Consider the following 25,071-nt stretch of genomic DNA (forward strand, 5'->3'; position numbering starts at 1 on the left):
GGGCGACCCATCCACTAGACCATCGACTTATATGGCAAAGAGACGGCACTTATTAGGTGGGATAGTTATTTTATTTATCAAATCTATTGCCGATCTGTACCTACATATCGCGTTTTCGCATTAAAAGTGTACAATTTCCAAATTGAGTTAATATGCGGGAACATTTGGTATCACCGGTATTTTTCTCATAAATACTGTCAAAAGAGCGTAGTTTAGTTTTAATTTTGTTTTTTTTGTTTATTTATGTTTTGACTACTATTAACAAAATTATTACATAATTTTATCTAACTTTAAAACACAGATAATGTAACTGGTAAAAAATAAAAAAAATAAAATGTTACAAAGACGATTAATATTAAAAATATTACATGTTAAACCTTTAAAACACTCTCCTGTAAAATTAGTAAGTTTTGAGATTATACAGTTTTAATGCGAGAAGACGATATATCTGATTTAAGCTATATTAAGCGCACAACAAAATGTTACAAATATACGACGATTCCATAAAACTTACCTAATATTTCAAAAAATAATGAAAAATCTACAGCTTAAGTACAATCTACTTTGTCAGACGTCGGCTAGCAGATTCCCTGTTCGCAAGCTTCAAGTTGCCCCGCAAGAAGGAAAACATGGCGACCCCGAGGTCTTTACCGCCACAGCCGCAGCAAAAACGCAAGTCCGCCGTAGAACTGCTCGCAGAGACCAAAGCGTTTTACGTGAAATCCGAAACAGTTCTCGACAGGAAGCAAGAGTTGCCTTTGAGGGTATGTACTGTTTATTCGCTAAAAAGTAACCAAATGGACGCTAATGCATCCAGGATGGAAGAACCAATTTGATTAAAACTGTTTGTTTATTAAAAATAATAATAACTGGGAACAAAATATAACGCACGGTCGTCCAGTCGCAATTTAAGATTCCCTATGTTATGGGTACCAGAAACTGATAAACACACTGATATCTGTTTAAATAAATACATATATCTATACTAATATTATAAAGAGGAAAGATTGGTTTGTTTGTTTGTATTGAATAGGCTCCGAAACTACTGAACCGATTTGAAAAATTCTTTCACTGTTTGGAAGCTACAGTATTCCCAAGTGACATAGGCTATAATATTTTTTTGAAAAAAAAAAGGGATCTTTACTAAACCTCCAATAATATAACCCAAAATGTAAAAAAAATTACTTAAAATATTCTTTACATCGCGTGCCCTGCGAAAACTATTTATGATAGAATAAAATAATGTACTACGACTTTGTAGAACACATTATCACTACATAGTATAAAACAAAGTAGCTTTCTCTGTCCCTATATCTGTCTGTCCCTATGTATGCTTAAATCTTTAAAACTACGCAACGGATTTTGATGCGGTTTTTTTTAATAGACAGAGTGATTGAAGAGGAAGGTTTATATGTATAATAACATCATTAAATAGTGGAGAAATCAATAATAAATTACAGTTTACGAAGCGAAGCGAGGGCGGGTCGCTAGCTATTTACAAAATGTGTCGTGACAGCATATGTCTAACTATTATAGTTATGCCGCAATAAGTGTTCTCTTATAAAAATAAAAAAAACAACGTCAAATATCGTTGAAATGTTTGTTAAAGACCCGAGCGGAGCCGGAGCGGGCCGCTAGTAGATAATAAACGTCCAGAAAAAGAGCAAACAAACCCGTTCATCACACAATGTTGGCCCGATTTCGGAATCGAACTTACGACCCTTGGCACAACAATCAGGGGAATTAATTAATGCACCACTGAACTAGTCAGACTAATGTATAGCGGCCCTGTAAACGATAAAATTGTTTATCAAATTTTACGTGTTTCTCAAATTATTTGACAGTATGTAGCTTTGTTTGACGTGTTTGATGGAAATCTTGATTGACGGCGTGCTTGACAAACAATTTTGAACGTGTATGGGGATGTTCGTCAAACAAGATCTCGGTCGTTGCTCGACACGACGTCTCGTTACGCCGAGGAGAAAACCGAATCTGCGGGCAAGTTAACAAACTTCTTTGATCTTTGGTTTAATCGTTTAAGCTATTGTTCGATGAAAACGTAAAGTTTGACAAACAAATTTGTCAAATAAATTTGATCGTTTACAGGGCGCTTATAACAGATAAATGTATCAGTAAATTTGAATGGTAAAAGCCATTAGCGCACAAGCTTTTCGAGGCGTGGAAGGGTTTGATTAAGTTTAATCTATTGATCATCCAGCATAAAGAATTAGGGCTTAGCTAATACGAATTTTATATACGGTTTCAGATGAGCAGTGGCTTGGGACAGGCGATAGCAGCAGGCGGCTGTCATCTAGTCAGTTCTGGCACCTTGAACAACGACGTTTGCTGTAATCTTTGTGAGTGCAATTGATGATAAATATCCCAACATGCTTAAAGCAAAGGGAAAAACAAACATAAGATGTTCAATTAAAGACCTGGGGATTGTCGACTAGTTGGCCAATATAAAGATAGTTTTGCGTAACTGGTCTGGTTGAAGTCGTCGCGGCCTAAAGGATAAGACGTCCGGTGCATTCGTGTGTAGCGATGCAACGATGTTCGAATCCCGCAGGCGGGTACCAATTTTTCTAATGAAATACGTACTCAACAAATGTTCACGATTGACTTCCACGGTGAAGGAATAACATCGTATAATAAAAATGAAACCCGCAAAATTATAATTTTCGTAATTACTGGTGGTACGACCTCTTGTGAGTCCGCGCGGGTAGGTACCACCACCCTGCCTATTTCTGCCCTGAAGCAGTGAAGGGTGGGGCAGCCGTTGTAACTATACTGAGACATTAGAACTCATATCTCAACGTAGTTACGTTGTAAATGTCTATGGGCCCCGGTCAACATCAGGTGGGCCGTGAGCTCGTCCACCCACCTATGCAATAAAATTAAAATAAAACAAGATTCTGCGAAGCACTGCTCTTGCTAAGGTTAGTGTTAGAAAATTTTCTCAGGTTGAGCCCGTGAGCTCACCTATCGATCCGCTCATAGCTGAAATAGCCCCTTAGTCTACCGGCGTATAGATAGATAAAAAAATAGGATGTTAATATCATTTATTTTACGCAGATGCTACAACCAGAAACGTGGGTAGCACAAGACGGGCCGTTAGCGCCAGCGAGGGACTACAGAACACGCTCAGACGACTCCTAGAACATGCAGACAGCAGAGAAAACGTTTACTCGCCTGCTTTCGGGACTTGTATGTGACTTACTGTCAATAAACACAAACTCATCATCATCTTAGCCTGTCAACTGTCCACTGCTGTATATAGGCTTCTCCAATTGATCTCTAGTGCGGCCGGTCCGTTGTCATTTGCATCCAACCTGACCAACGTTTACTGGTGGTAGGACCTCTTGTGAGTCCGCGCGGGTAGGTACCACCACCCTGCCTATTTCCGCCGTGAAGCAGTAATGCGTTTCGGTTTGAAGGGTGGGGCAGCCGTTGTAACTATACTGAGATCTTAGAACTTATATCTCAAGATGGGTGGCGCATTTACGTTGTAGATGTCTATGGGCTCCAGTAACCACTTTACTCCTTAGGTGGGCTGTGAGCTCGTCCAACCATCTAAGCAATAAAAAAAAAAAAAAGGTCATCGGTCTATATGGTAGGTGGCCGACCCACACTGCGCTTGCCAGTACGTGGTACTCGAAGATCTTTCTGCCCCATCTACCGTTCAATCTTCCACTGCCAATTGCCACTTGAGCTCGCTAATCCTACGTGCTATGTCAGCAACTTCGATTCTTCTACAGATTGTCTCGTAGACAAATACCAAGCATAACCATAAAAATAAACAAATTCAAACTCAATAAACGGGTATTATGAACAGTATCAACAGGAAAAAAATATGTATTATTTTATTCATATAAAAATAATGTTTATTGGTAAAACTATAGCACAAATTAAGTTCCTCTATAAAGAGTAACAACATTTAAAGCTATTGCTTCACCAGTTTTTATGTTCTTTTATATTTTACAATTCAAAAATGTTTTTTTAATTCTTATGTTCCTTCTTCTAATGTTGCAATATTCAAATTAACATTTATGTCACCTGTATAACATATTAATCTCTTTATGTCATAAATAATATGGAAGTTACATGTATATCTATGTATTAATACGTGAAACAAAACTTTGTACCCCTTTGTTAGCGATGCGTTAAATATAAATTTGGAGCTGCGATTAGTATATTTGGTGTATGTTTGTTTGTATGGTGAAGTTGTTTTGTTAGGACAAGTTAACAAAAGTTTTAGCTTAGTTTTAAATTAACAAGATTTGTATGAGGGAGTGCGCGGGGTTCAACGAGAGGTGAGGGGGCCTCGGACCGATGACCTGAGGCGAACGAAGTCAGTGCTGTGACCAAAGCAACGAACGCCGCGCGCTTCCTAACCACTAAAGTTTTTGTCATCCGACGCCACTATAGATAATAAATATTTTTCTCACTAAAACCTCTGTTAGTGCATTCCACGAACCTGCGAACCAACATAAATTACAATTGGTCCTACGACCCGGATCGCGAATGTTCTTCACGCCACCGCAAAAGAAAAAAATGGTAAATACCCGCAGTACCGCCAACAAACAAAGAAAAATTGACGATGAGCATGACGCAAAAAGTTCTTGTGCCGCGAGTGCAGTGAAATCGGAACGAACCGAGAAACAAAATCCGCCTTCACTAGCATCACGTCAGTCAGTCAGGTCCAAGAAAATGTCATCATCAAAATCAATACAAATCCAGAAAAAGAAACTGGAACTAGAAGCAGCTCAGGCGAAAGCGCGTATTCAAATGGAACTCATTGATCAAAAGTTAGCGGCGGATCTAGCAGAACTCGAAGAAGAATACAGTCCACCATCAGAAATATCGGAGAAAAACAACGGCGGTGATATAGAAAAATGGTTAGAGCGTAGTCAACAGGAACTGCAGCAGGCCACTAAGCTCTACAGTGATAAACACAAGTCACACTCAAGCCCGGCCGACAACGACGCAGTTCAACAACTCACGAACGCATTCAAAGAACTTATGACGTCCTCGGCCATCCAGCAAAATACTAAGCTGCTTAGTCGTCTCAGCACTCCAAAAGAACTCCCTATCTTCAGCGGAGACCCAAAAGAATGGCTTCATTTCGAGCAGGCCTACCTGGAATCGACTGAAGTCTGCAACTTCAGCGATAAAGAAAACCATTGGCGGTTACGAAAGTGTTTACGAGGTACCGCACAAGAAGCCGTCGCCGGCCTACTTATCAGTGGTGCTTCTCCTGCAGAAATAATTTCCACTTTAAAACTACAGTTCGGAAACGCTGACGTCATCCTATCTCGCATCGTGGTAGACGTAAAGAAGATGAACCCACTGCCTACGGACTACCACAAAGAAATAGTACCCTTTTCAGGCAAAGTGAAAAATTACGTGGCCGCTGTACGAGCCCTTGGTCGCCAAGAGTACCTGCAAGGCATGGAAGTGGCTAACATTATCTTATGCAAGCTACCCACGACTCTGCTCACCAAGTGGACAGATTATAGTTATCCGCTTATCACAGCTGAATCGCCGAAACCTAGACTAGAGGTGCTGTCAGATTTCCTCACCGAAGAAGCTGTAAAAGTATCAACCTGTAGTGCTACCTTATTGCAATCTAGGACGGACAATTTCAAACGTAAACTTTATGATAAAGTGAACAATATACAAACAATTTTAGTGCAAGACGGACAAAGTGTACAAAAATGTGGTTATTGTCGTAGCCATGAATTAACTGAGTGTAAAAAATTTCAAAAATCACTAAGAAAGGACAGATGGTTCCATGTGAAGCGTTACGGCATTTGTTATAAGTGTTTATTAGCGCATCATCGTAGGGAAACGTGCTCCGCTCCAAGCTGTGACGTAAGCAATTGTGGACAATCGCATCACCGCTTACTGCATTATGTGCCGAGTCGAAACGACACTCAATCTGTACCAGCAGTACAATCTGAAGCGCCACCTGAAACTGAAGTTCAGTCTGAAATAGTAACAAATATTAATGTCGGCTGTTCCGTAATGTTAAAAATTGTGCCTATAAACATTTACGGACCGAACGGAATTGTTAGCACGACCGCCTTGCTCGACGATGGCTCGACTGTGTCGTTGATTAGCGCTCCGCTGGCATTACAAGTGGGACTGCGCGGCCGCCACAAACGTCTTCGTGTGCGCGGCGCGTGGAACGATACAGAATTAGTGTGCGATGCGCAGCTAGCAAACGTGACACTGTGTAGTAAGTGTAGTACCGATAACAAGATGTTTACAATCGCTGCGCGGATTGTCGAAGAGTTAAACCTACCACAAAGTTTGCCTACAGTAAATGTTAAAAAATATTTGCACCTAAATGACATCAGCCATAACTTATGCACCACAACACAACTGCATCCGCAAGTTTTAATTGGACAAGATAATTGTCACCTCCTCTTACCACTGGAAATGAGAGTGGGTAAGCCCGATGAACCCTGTGCCACCCGGACTCCTCTGGGTTGGTGCCTCCATGGAAGAGTACCTAATGCTTACCTACCTAATTCTGCTGCACGTCACACTTCATTGTTTGTCTCCAGTGACGTCATAGAATCTGAATGTACTTTGCGAGAGATCCACGAGGAGGTGCGAAGGTCGTTCTCAATCGAGTCCATGGGCGTGTCTGGCAAACCAAGACAGAACTCGGAAGATTTACGCGCTGTTGAAATTTTAGAACGAACCTCCACTCTTATCAATGGTCAATGGCATGTTGGCTTACCTTGGCGGGATGAGACTTGTACGATGCCGGACTCGTACCTAACAGCTCTCCGTAGACTAAAAGGAGTCGAACAAAAATTAAAAAATAACAAAGAATATGCAAAAAGATACGAAGAACGAATACGACATTTATTTGAAAATGATTTCGCAAAAAAACTGATCAGCTCAAATGTTACACCGCGGAAAACTTGGTATTTACCTCACTTTGGTGTCGATAACCCGAACAAAAAGAAACTGCGCTTAGTGTTTGACGCCGCGGCCAAAACAAACGGTTTGTCCCTGAATGATTACTTATTGAAAGGGCCCGACCTACTAATGTCATTATTCGGCATCATGTTGCGATTTAGAGAAAATCGAATAGCCGTTTCTGGAGATATTAAAGATATGTTTCTCAAAGTGAAAATTCGACCAGAAGACCAGGATGCCTTCCGTTTTTTATATAGAGAAGAACCGGAGGGAAATATAAACACTTACGTCATGACGTCATTAATTTTTGGTGCTAATTGTTCGCCATTTATAGCTCAATTTGTAAAAAATAAAAACGCTCAGCGGTATGAGTCATCAATGCCCGCTGCTGCTTCCGCCATATATAGAAGTCACTATATGGACGATTATATAGATAGTCTACCTAACGAGGAGGCCGCAATACAATTAATTCACAACATTATGTTTATTCACAAGCAAGGCGGGTTCCAGATGCGGAATTGGACGAGTAATAGTAAAAAAATACTCGCGAGCCTACCTAAAGATTTATTGGGCGAAGCAGCTGTTAAATTTAATACAGGTCAACTGTATGAAGGCGAACGCACGCTTGGATTGATTTGGCATCCAAATGATGATACTCTCAGATTCGACGTGTCTTTCAAGCGGATACCCGAAACTATTATAAACGGAACTCAAAAGCCTACCAAGAGGGAAATGTTACGCGTGATTATGACCATTTTTGACGTTTATGGCATTCTAGCACCGTTCACCATAAATGGAAAAATTATGCTACAAGAAATTTGGAAATCTAAAATAAGCTGGGATGATTACATAACCGAAACGGTATTCCAAAAATGGTCGAAATGGATTTAACTTCTGAAATCATTAAAAGACGTGAGTTTGCCGAGGTACTATCCGGCTGCTACCATGCGAGTGAATGAGACGAATAATGAAACCCTTCCGCTGTCATCCTCACACAACGCGATTTCTAGGACTACGGCTACGAATAATGCTACGAGCGTAGTACACGCCGAATCCGCTACGAATACTGCATCGCACAGTTTTAATTGTGGAGACGATTACAGTGGAGTTGTAACTCGAACTGGATATAGAAACTTACAGATGCATATATTTTGTGATGCGTCTAACAAAGCATACTGCGCCGTCGCGTACTGGAGATGGATTGACGACGAGTTTAACATACGCGTAGCATTCATTGCGAGTAAAACTCGAGTTGCAGGAAACAAACCTATTACCATCCCACGTTTGGAACTTCAAGCCGCCGTCTTAGCGGCAAGACTAGCGGACTCAATCACTAGAGAGCATATTATAAAGCCTGAGCAACGAATATTTTGGAGCGACTCGACGACAGTGCTGCAATGGATAAGAAATGACGCTCGCGACTATAAAGTTTACGTGGCAAATCGTTTGGGTGAAATTGATGAGTTAACAAAGATAAAAGAATGGCGTTATGTTCCCACTAAATTAAACGTCGCTGATATTGCAACGAGAGAAAACTATAAATTCCCGGCCCTCCAAGATGAATGGTTGTATGGACCTACCTTCTTACGCCACGAAGCAAACGAATGGCCTCACGACTTCATAAGCGACAGAAAAGAAACACTGCCAGAATGTGTTAATTTGATAAAAGTAGAAGTACAGGAAATTAACTTACCTGTACCTGATGCTACAAGATTTAGTTCTTGGCTTCGCTTGCTTCGATCCACTTCATTAATACTCAAGTTTATAAACAAATGCAAAAAACTTACCTTTGAGTTCGACGATACTATGGAGAAAGCTGAAATATTGTTACTGAAAAAATCACAAGCTGAATCGTTTAAAAAAGAGTTAACTGAAATAAAAAACAGTGGATGTGTATCAAAAACAAGTAATATACTTACCTTGCCCCCTTACTTAGACGATTATGGAGTTATACGAGTCGGTGGCCGCATCGGTGCTGCTACTGGCATTCTACCTGAATCAAAAAACCCTATTATACTAGACGGAAGAAGCTACATTGCTAGATTGATCGTGAAATATTATCATTATTACTACGCACACGGAAATCAAGAAACAATAGTAAATGAAGTCAAACAAAGATACTGGATCACAAGACTGAGACCTACCGTTAAACATATAACATCTAAATGCTCAATTTGTAGAATAAGAAAATCTAAACCAGAAGTACAAAGAATGGGTGACTTACCTGGCGCGCGAATGGCCCATCAGCAAAGACCTTTTACTTGTTGCGGCGTGGATTTATTTGGTCCCATGGAAGTCACGGTAGGAAGACGCCGCGAAAAAAGATACGGCGTCCTGTTTACGTGCTTGACGGTACGAGCTATTCATCTGGAACTAGTCAATAATCTTACCGCGGACTCATTTATTATGGCATTACGAAGGATGGCCGCAAGACGTGGATGGCCACAATATATGTACTCCGATAATGGAACAAACTTGCGAGGAGCGAATACGGAACTGAAGAAGTCTATAAAAAATCTAGACGAAGATGTGTTGAAAGATAAGGCTTCCAGTCACGGAATCAAATGGACCTTCATACCGCCCGCGAGTCCCCACTGGGGTGGGGCATGGGAATTTTAACTAGATCGGTCACGCGCATCGCTCGATTACGAGTTGAGAGTGAGTGCTGCTGAGGCAGCACTGGGGTGGGGCGTGTTAGCGATGCGTTAAATATAAATTTGGAGCTGCGATTAGTATATTTGGTGTATGTTTGTTTGTATGGTGAAGTTGTTTTGTTAGGACAAGTTAACAAAAGTTTTAGCTTAGTTTTAAATTAACAAGATTTGTATGAGGGAGTGCGCGGGGTTCAACGAGAGGTGAGGGGGCCTCGGACCGATGACCTGAGGCGAACGAAGTCATTGCTGTGACCAAAGCAACGAACGCCGCGCGCTTCCTAACCACTAAAGTTTTTGTCATCCGACGCCACTATAACCTCTGTTAGTGCATTCCACGAACCTGCGAACCAACATAAATTACACCCTTTTTACGAAAATTGCGCGGACGGAGGAATATGAAATTTCCCACACTTATAGAGAATATAGAGAAGAAGTGCAGAATGCTAATATTTTTTTTAAATTTTGCATTAAAAATACATTAAATCAATAAAGAAAACATTACACACACTACCATGGATTTGACACACACATATAGTTTTGTTTATTGTCAAACTTTTGTTAATGCTTAAAGTCTGTAGTCAAACTGATAAGTTAATATTGTTTATCTTTATGACGAAATTTGTCACTATAGAAATATAGTCTTTGACAATAGAAGCATAATAATGTTGAAACTTATGATTTCAATTAATTATAGTCGAAGTTCGACTACTGTTTTTTTTTTATTGCTTATATGGGTGGACGAGCTCACAGCCCCCCTGGTGTTAAGTGGTTACTGGAGCCCATGGACATCTACAACGTAAATGCGCCACCTACCTTGAGATATAAGTTCTAAGATCTCAGTATAGTTACAACGGCTGCTCCACCCTTCAAACCGAAACGCATTACTGCTTCACGGCAGAAATAGGCAGGGCGGTGGTACATACCCGCGCGGACTCACAAGAGGTCCTACCACCAGTACTGCGGGACCCCTAGTAGGTAGTTAATAGTTGAATTTGTTTCAGCGCATAAAATCTATTCGGAGACCCGACGTCTCAAGGACAGCTTCGCCGAGAGGGAGCCCGTACAACGGACGCATCATAATTCTGGAACGTTCTCCGGTACATCTTCCTCCGGGACGTCAGGGTCGAAAGCGCACAGATCCGACCCCGACCGGGACAAGAGCAGAACCCTGACGTACGGAGACGCGAGGGCTTTCTTCCCGGACTCATTCGTGATATCCCGACAGCGCGCCAGCGAGGTTGTCATTAAGAACGCCTATCCCATACGTGAGTTTTCACATACTAAAGATTCTTGAATTGTTTTAATGTGTGCTTAGTGCGAGCTTATTAACTTCTCGATCGCGTTACCTTATTTTTTATTGCTTAGATGGGTGAACGAACTCACAGCCCACCTGGTGTTAAGTGGTTACTGGAGCCCATAGACATCTACAACGTAAACGCGCCACCCACCTTGAGATATAAGTTCTAAAGTCTCAAGTATAGTTACAACGGCTGCCCCACCCTTCAAACCGCAACGCATTACTGCTTCACGGCAGACATAGGCAGGGTGGTGGTACCTACCCATACGGACCACCAGTGAACCGTTACCTACCATAATAGAGGACGAGTATGGTCCCGTCACTTAATACAAGCAGATACACCCGACGTTTTAACTATTAGGACAGACATGCCTGGGCTAGAAGAAAAGCGTTACCTAAATATTACTTGTTTCTCCAAAGAGCACACCACTGGTTCAAGAATTGCATTGTAATCGTACTATTTTTAATCATAATTGAATAGCGAGTCCCGAAACGAGTCCAGGACACATGGAGCTTCCGGATCCGGTGCTCAGCGCCGAAGGATCTCCAGCCGAGCAACTTGGAGCCATCAGTCCTCCCGCACAGTACGCGCATTCTGCACCTCGTTACGTTAGGTAAGAAAACCTCATCATCATAATCAGCCTGCGGCAGTCCACTGCTGGACATAGGCCTCCCCCAAAGCTCGCCACTGAACCCGATCTTCGATTCTACGCATCCAGTTACTGCCAGCTGCCTTACGCAGGTCGTCGCTCCATCTAGCAGGAGGGCGTCCTACACTACGCTCGCCGGTTCGCGGTCTCCAACAGAATACGCAATGAGGTCATTCGGGCAAAAACCAAAGCTATCGATATAGCTCGCAGAGTTATTAAGCTGAAGTGGCAGTGGGCTGGTCATATATGTCGCAGAACCGATAACCGTTGGGGTAGACGTGTTCTGGAGTGGAGACCGCGAAGAAAAACCTGATATAGGCGAATCAATTGACGCAAACAAAAACCAATAAAAACAGCTGACGTGCGGGTCAACGACCTAAGGCATGCGCCGCAATGGATGACGACGCAACAACTCATCATAACTTTCATTTGACTTACGCAGTCCGCAATGTAAACTGTATATCGAGGGGTGAAAGGCTATTTATTTGGTTTAAGCAACATTTTTGCAACAATATAAGAGAGCCATTTAAATTAAAATTTTTAGGAAAAATAATTCACGACGAAAAACTTCTTCAGCTATTTATTTGAACTAGTGGACCAGACCCGGTAGTCGAAATTCGACTATAATTAAATTAAATTTTATATTTGTACACTATTATGATTCTATTGCCATAGACTACTAAACTTCTTTAATCAAATATTAATAAAGACAACAATATTTAATCTATTTTTCAATTTGACAACATTACTATATGCAATAAGAAAGGTTTGACAATAAACAAATAGTATGCATGCGTGTGTGTGTCAAATATATGGTAGTGTGTGTAATGTTTTCTTTATTGATTTAATGTATTTTTAAGGCATAATTTAAAAAAAAATAGTAGTATTGTGCACTTCTTCTCTATATTCTCTATAAGTTTGGAAAATTTCATACTCCTCCGTCCACACGATTTCGTAAAAGGGATACAAAGTATTTACTTCACGTATTACTACACATATATGTATAGATATTTTTAGAAAAAAAAATCGCAACGAAAAACTTCTTCAGCTTTTTATTTGAATGGGGTAAACTTAAATAAAAACATCGAACTGTTGATGCTAATTCCAAATAAAATTGTAAATTACAAAGATAAATATAGCGTATTAAGCTATAAGACGCTTAAACCAAGCCTTTTATCTCTCGATATAATCCAAAAAGCGTCATTCATTGCTGTGAATACAACGTCAATGCCCCCGTTCTCTGAACGATTCAACAAACCAATTGAACAATGCTTTTCCCTTAAATAAATGCATAAACGTTTTAGATATCTCTTTAACATTGATTCCCTGGTACTCCATATCATCACCATAGTCGGTTGCTTTTGTCAGAGCAGTCGTGGTCATGTGGAATTCTTGTTTATTAAAGCCTTGACAGATGTTCTCCATAGCTTACGAACTGAGGCCCGGCGCACACACTCGTTAAGTGGGGTCTCAGTAAGGTCTTTCACCTGATCAGTCCAGCGCATGGTGATTCGTCCACGAGATCTCTTACCATTGACCCTACCCTGAACAAGTTTCTCGAAAGAAGAAGGATCGATGCATTAGAAATGTGGTAATAAAGAAGGGTGCTCCGTATATCTTGGGCTGAGCATCGCACCAACGCCTCGATCTTAATAGAACTAAATATCTCTCAAAGCTTGTCGTCAACTTACGGGTGGTAGGACCTCTTGTGAGTTCGCGCGGGTAGGTACCACCACCCTGCCTATTTCTGCCGTGAAGCAGTAATGCGTTTCGGTTTGAAGGGTGGGGCAGCCGTTGTAATTATACTTGAGACCTTAGAACTTATATCTCTAGGTGGGTGGTGCATTTACGTTGTAAATGTCTATGGGCTACAGTAACCACTTAACACCAGGTGAGCTGTGAGCTCGTCCACCCATCTAAGCAATAAAAAAATTTAGTACAATCCAGGATTCTTCGATATTTTTTACACGTATCGCGACGGCCAGCAGAGTCTATCGAGAAACTTGTCCATATAACATACACATAATTCACTTTATCATTGTATCTCATTTGTCCCCAGATCGAACTCCCACTCCCAGCCAAGTGTCCGTGACGACGAGACCTGCCCGAACATCAACAGTCACAAGTCGCTTCCGGACCTCCACACGCAAGTCCGATGCTATGCGGAGCAGTGCGTATTTATGAAGCCTCGTTCGTTATCAGTGGCCCCCCAAGCCCCCCTAAGCCCCCTGAGCCCCCCTTAGGCCCCCCTCGCCCCTCGCAGCCCCCTGAGCCCCCCTTAGGCCCCCCTCGCCCCTCGCAAATAAATCGAATGGGGCTCCAGTAGAAAATCAATCACGTTGTAAATAAATTACTCAATTAGATCCATAAAACAAATGCTAATACTTTTAAAGTCGTCGCGGCCTAAAAGATAAGACGTCCGGTGCGCTAGTCTATAGCGATGTACCAGTGTTCGAATCCCGCAGGCGGGTACCAATTTTTTTTATGTAATACGTACTTAACATATTTTCACGATTGACTTCCACGGTGAAAGAATAACATCGTCTGGTAAAAATAAAATCCGCAAAATTATAATTTGCGTAATTACTGGCGGTAGGACGTCTTGTGAGTCTGCACGGGTAGGTACCGCCACCCTGCCTATTTCTGCCGTGAAGCAGTAATGCGTTTCGGTTTGAAGGGTGGGGCAGCCGTTGTAACTATACTGAGACCTTAGAACTTATACCTCAAGGTGGGTAGCGGTATTTACATAGTAGATGTCTATGGGCTCCAGTAACCACTTTACACCAGGCGGGCTGTGAGCTCGTCCACCCATCTAAGCAATTTAAAAAAACTGGAATCAATAATAATATTCTACGAAAAACCCTTCGTCGCGAGCGACGGGTTCGACGAGAACGATGACCGGTGTTTGAGGTACCAAAAAGCACCGTTAGTGCATCGGGAGGATTCTAAATGACCTGAATTGCTTCTCGCGTACCCTCCAAAGTACTGACAATGAGTGCCGTGTTTGTTCATTTCAGATATGTCAAACTAGCAAACCCGGCGAACTTTGTTCCGCCACACGGCTTATTTCAAACACATCAACCAGTCAACTTCAAAATTCTACTATAATTAACACAATTAACCATAGAATATAATATTACGTTTAGCTGTCAGTTGCGTTCTGTTATAGTTACCACATTTATGTCAAGTCCCACGGGAATGTGATAAAAAGTATCCTATGTCCTTCTCGTGGTTCTAAGCTACCTCCTCACCAATTTTCAGCCAAATCAGTTCAGTCGTTCTTGAGTTATAAATAGTGTAACTAACACGACTTTCTTTTATATATATAGATGATATACAGTTTAGTAAAAACACTTTAAGAGACCGATTTCTCACCTCCGATTTTTTTTTATTTTTTTTTTATTGCCTTTGTAGGCAGACGAGCATACGGCCCGCCTGATGGTGAGTGGTTACCGTCGCCCATGGACTTCAGCAATGCCAAGGGCAGAGCCAAGCCGCTGCCTACCGCTTAGGTAGCAGAGCGTGCTTTCGGTGCTAAGTCTTCGAATGATTACGAAGATATGGAAATGGATGTTGTTGAACGGGGGAATTGTTTCATTGAAAGCTCTCGCTCGGAACCGTCTTGCTGAGGAGGACGGAGCAGAGATGTGCCCATTTTAATGATTGGTTTATCTCAATCTCAGCGTCACCGAAGGTCGTACGGATACAATAGGCAGATCGCCTCGACGCCGACGCTATTCGAACCATCAGAGGACCGCTTCATGCTCTTCAAAAGGCACAAGGTATTTAGAAATTCTTTTTTTTTTGAGGGATTTTATGACATGGTAACTAAGACCTTTAAGTCATGTCTTATTTTAATTTATTTTCTTATTTTGAAAAATGATGAAATGAAATGAAGATTATTAATTTGAGATATCAATCAACCAGGATGAAATCATATGAAATGAGATGAGATGATATGGGATGAAATATAATCTCAGTAAAATGGTGGTCATTTACTGAGACTTTGTCATTGGACTTTTTGGAGGATCCCGAGAAGTAACGTCCAGCGGCTTTGTTTCATTTTCCCACATTTGTGCGCTTTCACAGATATTAAACAGTTAATAAACCACCGTTATTACACATTTAAACCTGAAGTAATACTAAATAGACAAAATAAAACAAATCACACAACTTCACTCCTCGCGTTCCCGCCAAAAAGTCCTTAGAAATTCTCATTCACAAACTAATACAGATTACATTATAGCCGCAAACTGTGTACTCTTATGAAAACTGTTGTATAAAAATATATTTTTTTTTAATACGCTTTTATTAGCTTCAGACGTATGTATGGTAGTATGTAACGGAATCTTTGAACATGATTCTGACCCCCTTCAAAACGTCGGATTAACTCGAAATTTGGCATACTTATTAAGGACCGATGACAATTCACTATAAAAAAAAACAAAATTGAAAAAATTTAAAAAACAAAAATTTATAGAAAATCCAACTAATAATAGAAAATTAATTTTAATAAATTTGAATTAAAAATCATGTAAAAAAAATGATTTTATTTTAAAGAAAGCGTGGGGTGCATGGTATCAGCAGTTATAAATATTTTATGAAAAAATTTGAGTAGAATGGTTATTTTGATAGTATCCTGAAAAGCTCCCCTATACTATTACTTATTGTTTTTAATTGTGAATTGGATAATGAGCACTTATTTTCGAACGACGATAAAAAATCAACTATAGCCATTGACATCGGCAAATTATTCATTTTTTTCCTGACAACACCGCATGTAGACGCGAGATAAGCAAACTACGAAAATATTGAAATTTGGTCGTTGCAGATGATTATTTAACACAACAAAGACACGAAGCGCGCGCGCGGTTGTTCAGCCATATTTTTTCGTCTCGATGTCACCACACGATCTCGCTCGCACGCGTCCGTAGGTAAAGTGCCGGAGAGGGATGGGACAGGATTTGCAAAACGAAATTAAAATATTGCTATTTTTCGAAACCTAAAACTAACAGTTTTAAACCAGCGCAACCACCGCAGCCTATTTAACTAACTAAGCAAACCAAAAAATCAGTTTGCAAAAACAGGGGAAATTGGTAATGAACTGTTTTGTCTTTACTTAATTTTTTTTCTAATAATAGAGTTATATTAGGTAATTATGCGACGCATACCCTTGCCAGATCTCACATAATTAGTCGAATTTTTAACTAGTAATTTTATTAAAATCGATTACCTATACACAACAGATCCAATCATTCATCGTTGATATCGTCATGTGAAGCGTTTTCGGAGCATCCCTCCCCTGGTGAAGACAATTATCAGTCTTATACGAGGTAAGAAAAAAATAAAGAATCATTTTTTGACAGTCTCTCTTTCTCTCTCTCTCTCGCGCACATATACACAAATAGTCCGAGAGCAAAATTCAATTTTCGATTTTAAAAAAATATTTTTTTGTTGACGTTACTTTTGGCGGGAACGCGACTAGTGAAGTTGGGTGAATTGTTTTATTTTACAATTTAGTGTTTCTTTAGTTTTAAATTTACATATAATAGCGGTAGTTTATTAATTACTTAGCATCTGTGAACGGGCATAAATGTGAGAAAATAAAATAAATCCGCTGGACGTAGCTTCTTGGTTTCTTCCAAAAAGTCCACTGAAAAGTCTCTGTATATAATTATAGAATAATTTACGGAGATTTTACTGCATCATAGCTCATCTGGTTTTATTTACTTTCATTCCCATTAAAATCTCAAATTAATTAACTTCACTTCGATATTCGCTTCATAACGCACAACATTTGTACGTATTTAATAAATTGAAGATTACAGGCACGATTATAGGCATATATAAGACTAGCTGTACCCGTCCGCTTCGCTGGGCATTTAAAATTAACATTATTATTTCTTACCCCCACAAAGATTCTCATCATTAACGCCACCGCAACTGGTGTACGGAGTCCAACACTCAGATAAATATTAACCTATCCATTAAGTACATGTATTTTCTACATGGATACCAAGTTTCAAGTCAATCGGATGCATGGTTCAGTAGTGATAACGGAACATCCGTAAAAACCGCTGTAGATTTATATATTAGTATAGATGTTTTTATTTTTATTTTTTATTGCTTACATGTGTGGACGAGCTCACAGCCCACCTGGTGTTAAGTGGTTACTGGAGCCCATAGACATCTACAACGTAAATGCGCCACACAGCTTGAGATATAGTTCTAAGGTCTCAGTATTGTCACAACGGCTGCCCCACCCTTCAAACCGAAACGCAATACTGTTTCACAGCAGAAATAGGCGGAGCGGTGGTACCTACCCGTGCGGACTCACAAGAGGTACTACCACCAGTAACAAATTAAGTAAATTATAAGCACGTCTCTGGCAACAATGGCGTTGTAGGATGCTAAGTGCCAGACTTAAAAAAAGGATACATCTACAATAACATAACATAAGGGTTCTTTTGCGAAATGGTCCTATCTGGAACAGTAACTTCTTTTGTTTCTAAAGCAGAATTGAGACTGACTTAGTTCTCATGATGGGGAAATTTGAGTTGCACGCGATCACCGTTAAGTCTTGAATTCTGCTACATAATCATCAAAACCAATGAAAAACTGATTGAAATTAGTTCGGGTTATTGGAACGAAGTTCCTTATAGCGCGTTGTGAAAGGGGGCTAGACGGAAAAAATTCTTACGAAAAGTTGTCACGACACTTTTTAGATCCGTCATTCTGACCAATCAACGTGTAGGAGCTTATCGCGTGACATTGCTCGTATCCGATTGGTCCGCGTAATGAATACAGTTTGTCGAGATAGCGTTTCAACAATAGTAATTTAGTTCATAGTATTGTTTTTTTCTTCTCCATAATGCCGTAATTTATTATTATAACTTTAAAAAAAAATTACAATTCCTTCACTAATTAATCGAAAGGAACTTCGTTCCATCCGGGTGTCCCTTGACACCTCTGAAGTTTTTTTTATTTATTTATTACAAGACGTTATTCTTTCAATCTATAGAAAGGCGGTAGGTTTTTTTTGGAATGCTTCGTTTCAATTTGGTTTGGCACTTGGGAGTGTTTGCACTTTTTTTTATTGCTTAGATGGGTGGACGAGCTCACAGCCCACCTGATATTAAGTGGTTACTGGAGCCCGTAGACATTACGGCGTAAATGCGCCACCCACCTTGAGACATAAGTTCTAAAAGACCTCAAGTATAGTTACAGTCACAACGGCTGCTCCATCCTTCAAACCGAAACGCATTACTGCTTCACGGCAGAAATAGGCAGGGTGGTGGTACCTACCCGCGCGGACTCACAAGAAGTCCTACCACCAGTAATTACGCAAATTAGAATTTTTGCGGGTTTTGATTTTTATTACACGATGTTATTCCCTCATCGTGGAAGTCAATCGTGAACATTTGTTGAGTACGTATTTCATTGGAAAAATTGGTACCCGCCTGCGGAATTCGAACACCGGTGCGTCGCTCAACACGAATGCACCGGACGTCTTATCGTTTAGGCCACGACGACTTCGAATATTAATATTATGTGTGTGCAGTCGTTGTGGTTCATCGTTCGCCCGTGACTCTGGGGGCTCAAGCGGACACTACACGCAGCGCAGCGCCCCCCCGCACGCGCAGACGCACCGTGGAGACTCCGGCTCGTCCACACAACACGACCATACGAGGTAACGCTCGGAAGAAGTTAGGTCGTTTTTGGCGCTCTCATTACTTCATCGTCATCATCAGCACTGCCCACTGCTGAACATAGGCCTCTCCAAGTGATCTCCAGTGCGGCCGGTCCGTTGCCACCTGCATCCAACGTGACGGTTCTTACCAGATCGTCCATCTCGTAGGTGGCCGTCCCACACTGCGCTTGCTTTACTTACGAACGGCAAATACTTTCACGTCGAACTCGACAAAGAGGTCGACGTGCAACCTAATCAATGCATCAGCTCGCTGAGTTTCTCGCCGGATCTTCTCAGCGGGTCGCGATTCCGATCCGGTAGTAGATTCATTCGCGAAGCAATTGCTCTTGAGTTGTTAGGTCTCCTACGGAGGCGCTCGAGCAGTTGTTAGCAAATCCCATCCCTCCTGGCTGAGCTTTTGCTCGCCCACCTGTCCTGGTGAATCTGGAAAGGCCCTCGGGCCACCAGTAATCTTTCAATCATAAAAATAAACCTTCACGAAATTCGGTGCAATATGCAAATCCCACAGTAAAGCGGAAACTATGCTTCTAATTTCTAATCGTGAAGTCGTCGTGGCCTAAAGGATAAGACGTTCGGTGCGCCCTTAGAGCTTATATCTCAAGGCGGGTGGCGCTTTTACGTTGTAGATGTCTATGGGCTTCTAGTAACCACTTAACAACAGGTGGGCTGTGAGCTCGTCCACACCCCTAAGCAATAAAAAAAATCATTGGAAAAGTGAGTCTTAATTACCGTCACTATGGAAGGCAATGATAATTATGAAGAGGAGGACGTCAGCGACGCTGATGTCAACATCTTAAAAAAAACATAGAACCAGCCAGCTCCGTCATATACAATATAGTATTTAGTACATAATAGTGATCCCGCAGTAGTCGAAATTCGACTATAATTAATTGAAATTTTATGTTTAAACATTATTTTGGTTCTATTGTCATATTATACTTCTTTATATATATAGATAAAGGGTGTTGTGTATAGTTATGCTGTATCCCCCAGTAGATACTACTACAACGAGTGGATCGGTGAACAGGAGTGCTACGTGTCCGCCCCTCCGCAGTTTCAGGACGGGGCCCCCTCGCCGCCCGCACCCCCCGCAGCCCAACACTACACCATCACTCCGAGAGTTGAGATACACTTCCAAGTAAAATTTTCGTTATACCAACTCATTTATAACCCTTTTGACGTCACACTGAAAAAATGAAACCCACAAAATTATAATTTGCGTAATTACTGGTAGTAGGACCTCTTGCGAGTCCGCGCGGGTAGGTACCACCACCCTGCCTACTTCTGCCGTGAAGCAGTAATGCGTTTCGGTTTGAAGGGTGGGGCAGCCGTTGTAACTATACTTGAGACCTTAGGATTTAGATCTCAAGGTGGGTGGCACATTTACGTTGTATATATGGGCTATACTATGGGCTCCAGTAACCACTTAACACCAGGTGGGCTGTGAGCTCGTCCACCAATATAAGCAATAAAAAAAAACACTACATAATGGGATGAAAGGCTTATTTGGTTTTAGCGACTTTTTGCAACTTTACAGGAGAGCCATTTAAAGTTTAAAAATTTGAAAAAAATATATAATGACAATAAAACTTCTTCAGCATTTTGATTGGAGTAAACTTAATTATTGAAGTCCAATTAAAAACCTCTTATTGTTAATGCCAATGCCAACTAAACCGCACCTTTAATTACAAAGATAAAAGTCACGTATTAAAGAAATGTTGCTTAAACCAAATAGTTTTTCACACCTCGATATAAGCCCTCGTTATCGTTGGCCCGGCGTGCTTGCAACTAATCGTTTTTTTTTCTTTTTCAAACAGGCAAGCGCTCCCCCTCCGCAGTTCCAAGACGAGCCTCCCAAATACGACTACGGAGATTACGATTGCAACTACAAGGCTCACATGAAATGCATAGGTCTCGGAAGAAAGGAATACACCAATACGAGGGACTACGGGCGGTGAGTGTTGCTAGACTTATGAAAGAGAAAAAAAAAACGGAAAATTAAACAAAAATTCTCTCAAATTGAGTGGAGCTGTGGATCTTTCAAACAAGTAACTAGGAATCCGGTGCATCTAACAAGCTTATAATAACATAATGTAATAGACAATCTAAGTTTTTTTTTTCTTTTCGATATTTAAATATTTTTTTTCTGCTGTCAATTTTTTCTAAATTGATCTGTCAACGTCATTTCAGGTATCACGAACCGAACACGGAGCTGGTAAGTAAACAGCCACAGTACCAGGATCTGCGGATGCGGCCGCGTGCTGACGACAAACAGGAGTACGTGAACGCTTCCCAGGTTTGATACTAATCTATATTTATACAAAAGAGAACGTTGTGTGTTTGTGTGTGAGGGTGTGTGTGTCAGGGGGCAATGCCAAGCCGCTGCCTACCGCTTAATATTCTCCACAAGCCTCTTTTGAAGAAGGACATGTCATAGCGCTCGGGAAACACCGTGGAGGGGAGCTCATGAGCTCATTCCATAGCCGGATGGTACGTGGCAAAAAAGACCTCTGGAAACGCACTGTCGATGACCGCAGTGGCTCCAGATAATATGGATGAACTCTACTCCGATAGCGGGAGGTGCGATGATAAAAAGGAGATAAAGGGATCATCTCGAACAATTCCTCAGAGCATTCCCCATGGAGCATACGGTACAAAATACAGAGGGAACCGAAGTCCCTCCGCAGACCCAGAGGTTCCAAACGATCCGTGAGAATGGGATTATCGACAATCCGAACGGCCCTCTTCTGTATGGAGTCAAATTCAAATTAGCTTTAGACGTATGTTTGTTAGTATGTAACGGAATCTTTGAATATGATTTTGACCCCCTTCAAAACGTCGGATTAACTAGAAATTTGGTATACTTATTATGGACTGATGTCAATACAATTTAAAAAAAAAATTGACGGTAAATATTGAATTTAAACTAAAAAATTAAAAATAAATAATAGTTTAAAAAAACTAACAAAATGGAAAATAGGGTTATTTTGTAAAATCCTGAAAAGCACCCCACGCTTTTTTTACAATAAAATCATTTTTTCTTACGCTATTTTTAATTCAAATATTAAAATTTATTTTTAACTAAACTTGACGCGATACAATACCTGCATGCGATACATAATTTCGTTTTCCTTTTTTTATATATTCAGATCTGTCAGCCGGAAGAGATAACTTCGCCGTTGGGGACGTTCAAACGACAGCGCTGTCTGCGGTACAAGCAGCGACGACCTCGCCCCATACTGCGCTCCAAATCAGATATATCCGATAGGTTAGGATTTGCATTTTCTTTTGTAATGGCGGTTCTTTTTGATTTCGCTAAAGTCAAGTTTTATAGAGTCTGTGGTTTTGGTTATGCTCAGATGTCTTTTGGTGTGGTGTGGATTCTTTTTTGTTGGGTGGTTTCGTGATTGCACAAGGTCACATCAATTTTAATTATTATTATATTACAAATAAATCAACTGTTGAATTACTTACCTAAAACAGGACAAACAATATATGTATATATACATATACATACAAATATATATGTTACAGAACAGATTGTCAGAAGATTAGTAAGGACAAACAACTTATAGTCTAATGTTATTCTGGTGAACATATTCACATAAAATATTTACAAAAGTTGTATGTACAAGGCTCAACAAGGATTTGAAATTCGTCGGTCTGGGGATAATGTCCGGTAGTACTTCGTAAAGGGAAGGTCTTCTAGGGCAGTTAAAGAAAATGTGTTCTGCCGATCCCTCGTCGAGCCCACACTCACAGAGGGAGCTATCCTTGACCCTTATTTTAGCTAGGTGAACCGGGGTACAAGCATGACCTAATCTTAACCTACATATTGTGGACGTGACTCTCTTGTTGGCTTTCCTGTATTTAAAAAACCAAGGCCGAACGAGCAATGAGTCTTGAACATCCGCGTAATGTTTACCTTTAATGCGTTTCGAAAGGTTCCACGCTTCATTCCAGCGCGATATGAGATCGGCCTTGGCTAGAGACGTTAGATCTTGTGCATAGGTTGTGTAATGAATATCACTACCTATTGTCGTGGCATGCTTAGCACAGTGATCAGCACCCTTATTACCCACTATACCGCTATGTCCCGGGATCCAAGCTAGGGTGACTTTTATGCCAGACACGTGACACATAGGTTAGGAATACAGATTAACCATAAATGCACCATAGAACCATAGATGCATCATAGAACCATAGATGCACCATAGAACCATAGATGCACCATAGATGAACCATAGGTTTTCTACCCTAGGTGCGCCATCTTGTAAATATAGGGGGCAAGTTGAAAAAGTGTTCACCTGTAAACAGCAAATTATTGTTGGAAGATTCGCCAAAACAGCACTAATGTAGGAAGTGGAAATTATATGAATATAGCAGTTTTTTATTGCTTAGATGGGTGGACGAGCTCACGTCCACCTGGTGTTAAGTGGTTACCAGAGCCCATAGACATCAACAACGTAAATGCCGCCACCCACCTCAAGATATACGTTCTAAGGTATCAGTATAGTTACAACAGCTGCCTCAACCTTCAAACCGAAACGCATTACTGCCTCACGGCAGAAATAGGCAGAGTGGTGGTACCTACCCGTGTGGACTCACAAGAGGTCCTACCACCAGTAAGTGAAGTGTGCTGGGTGAAGAGAAGTATGGTAGTAGTAGGTGAAGTAACGATGTTTTTAAAATCATTCCACTTGCTGTTGTGACGCCACCTTAATGGCTCCCTTTCAGGGGACACTTTATTGCAGTGCCCCCTTACTTCTAACCTCCATACCGCGGATCGTGATCATCTAAGATTGCGTCACAAACAGTAATTGGACATTATGGCAGGAGCGCGTCCAAGAAATAATCCATTTGATAATAGAACTGGTACTTATACGCAATACGGACCTTATAACCTACCTAACCTACCTATAACCTTTATAACCTACCTAACCTATAAAAACTGATTATAATTAATTGGCTGTATCTGACTATAAATCACAGATTCATTTAAATTCATTAAGAGTATCACGCAAAAACGAATAAGTAGATCGAACTATCTTTATCGTAAAATTACAGTAGTTTGAGAAGGACTCCCCCTATTGTGGCGGTAGCTATCATACAACGCAAGATATTTGACATATGCCTGAAACGCGCTTACGACATTTTCAAAATAAGCTTGCATAAATACAAGTTCCGAACAACAGTCAGTCTACTGAGCAATATCACGCACTCGGTGGAAGATCTTCCTTACGTCGAATAAGCCTCCCATACTATATAATAAACGCATCAGGTACAGACGCACGGAGGGTCGCAGCTCTGCGTCAGCGCCGTGCGAGGGCGAGGACTCCCCGGACAGTCCGTCGGACGAGTCCTCGCGCCTGCAGCAGTTCTTCGAGCGTCTCGGCCTCGAGCCGCGACAGTACGACGCCATAGTGCGGGACATGCCGCCGGAGAGCCCAGTCTTCTTCTCGTCCGCCTCCACCGTCGACTCCAATCAGCTAGCCGCAGCCGCTGACTACACGGTAAGTTTCAACCACTCATCGCGGTAACCAAACTGGTGGTAGGACCTCTTGTGAGTCCGCACGGGTAGGTACCACCGCCCTGCCTATTTCTGGCGTGAAGCAGTAATGCCTTTCGATTTGAAGGGTAGGGTAGCCGTTGTAACTATACTTGAGACCTTAGAACTTAAACCTCAAGGTGGGTGGCGCATTTACGTTGTAGACGTCTTTGGGCTCCAGTAACCACTTAACATCAGGTGGGCTGTGACCTCGTCCAACAATCTAAGCAATAAAAAAATTAAAAAAAAATCAATCAAATTATACAAGGCACAGC

At 41.2% G+C, this 25,071-nt stretch overlaps 2 protein-coding genes across 4 annotated transcripts in view; both read left to right on the plus strand.

The window, feature by feature from the left end:
- The window catches only part of LOC149500617 (uncharacterized), a 102,096-nt gene that overhangs the window by 74,862 nt on the left and 2,163 nt on the right, over nt 1–25,071 (plus strand). For 2 of the 3 annotated variants that reach the window (XM_089735860.1, XM_089735861.1), the window contains 14 exons: nt 572–764; nt 2,267–2,357; nt 3,076–3,207; nt 10,592–10,855; nt 11,369–11,501; nt 13,597–13,707; nt 15,221–15,319; nt 16,784–16,870; nt 19,099–19,227; nt 20,242–20,386; nt 21,066–21,202; nt 21,439–21,544; nt 22,398–22,516; nt 24,530–24,761. In XM_089735860.1, coding sequence (XP_089591986.1) covers nt 572–764; nt 2,267–2,357; nt 3,076–3,207; nt 10,592–10,855; nt 11,369–11,501; nt 13,597–13,707; nt 15,221–15,319; nt 16,784–16,870; nt 19,099–19,227; nt 20,242–20,386; nt 21,066–21,202; nt 21,439–21,544; nt 22,398–22,516; nt 24,530–24,761 — 1,978 coding nt within the window. The remainder of the gene's footprint in view (nt 1–571; nt 765–2,266; nt 2,358–3,075; nt 3,208–10,591; nt 10,856–11,368; nt 11,502–13,596; nt 13,708–15,220; nt 15,320–16,783; nt 16,871–19,098; nt 19,228–20,241; nt 20,387–21,065; nt 21,203–21,438; nt 21,545–22,397; nt 22,517–24,529; nt 24,762–25,071) is intronic. The other variant, XM_089735862.1, reaches the window with a different exon arrangement.
- Nucleotides 1–25,071, plus strand: part of LOC149500618 (waprin-like protein) — a 337,771-nt gene that overhangs the window by 30,884 nt on the left and 281,816 nt on the right. The window lies entirely within an intron of this gene.

The sequence above is a fragment of the Bombyx mandarina genome, chromosome 20, assembly GCF_030267445.1.
Source record: "Bombyx mandarina strain Sakado chromosome 20, ASM3026744v2".
Taxonomy (NCBI): domain Eukaryota; kingdom Metazoa; phylum Arthropoda; class Insecta; order Lepidoptera; family Bombycidae; genus Bombyx; species Bombyx mandarina.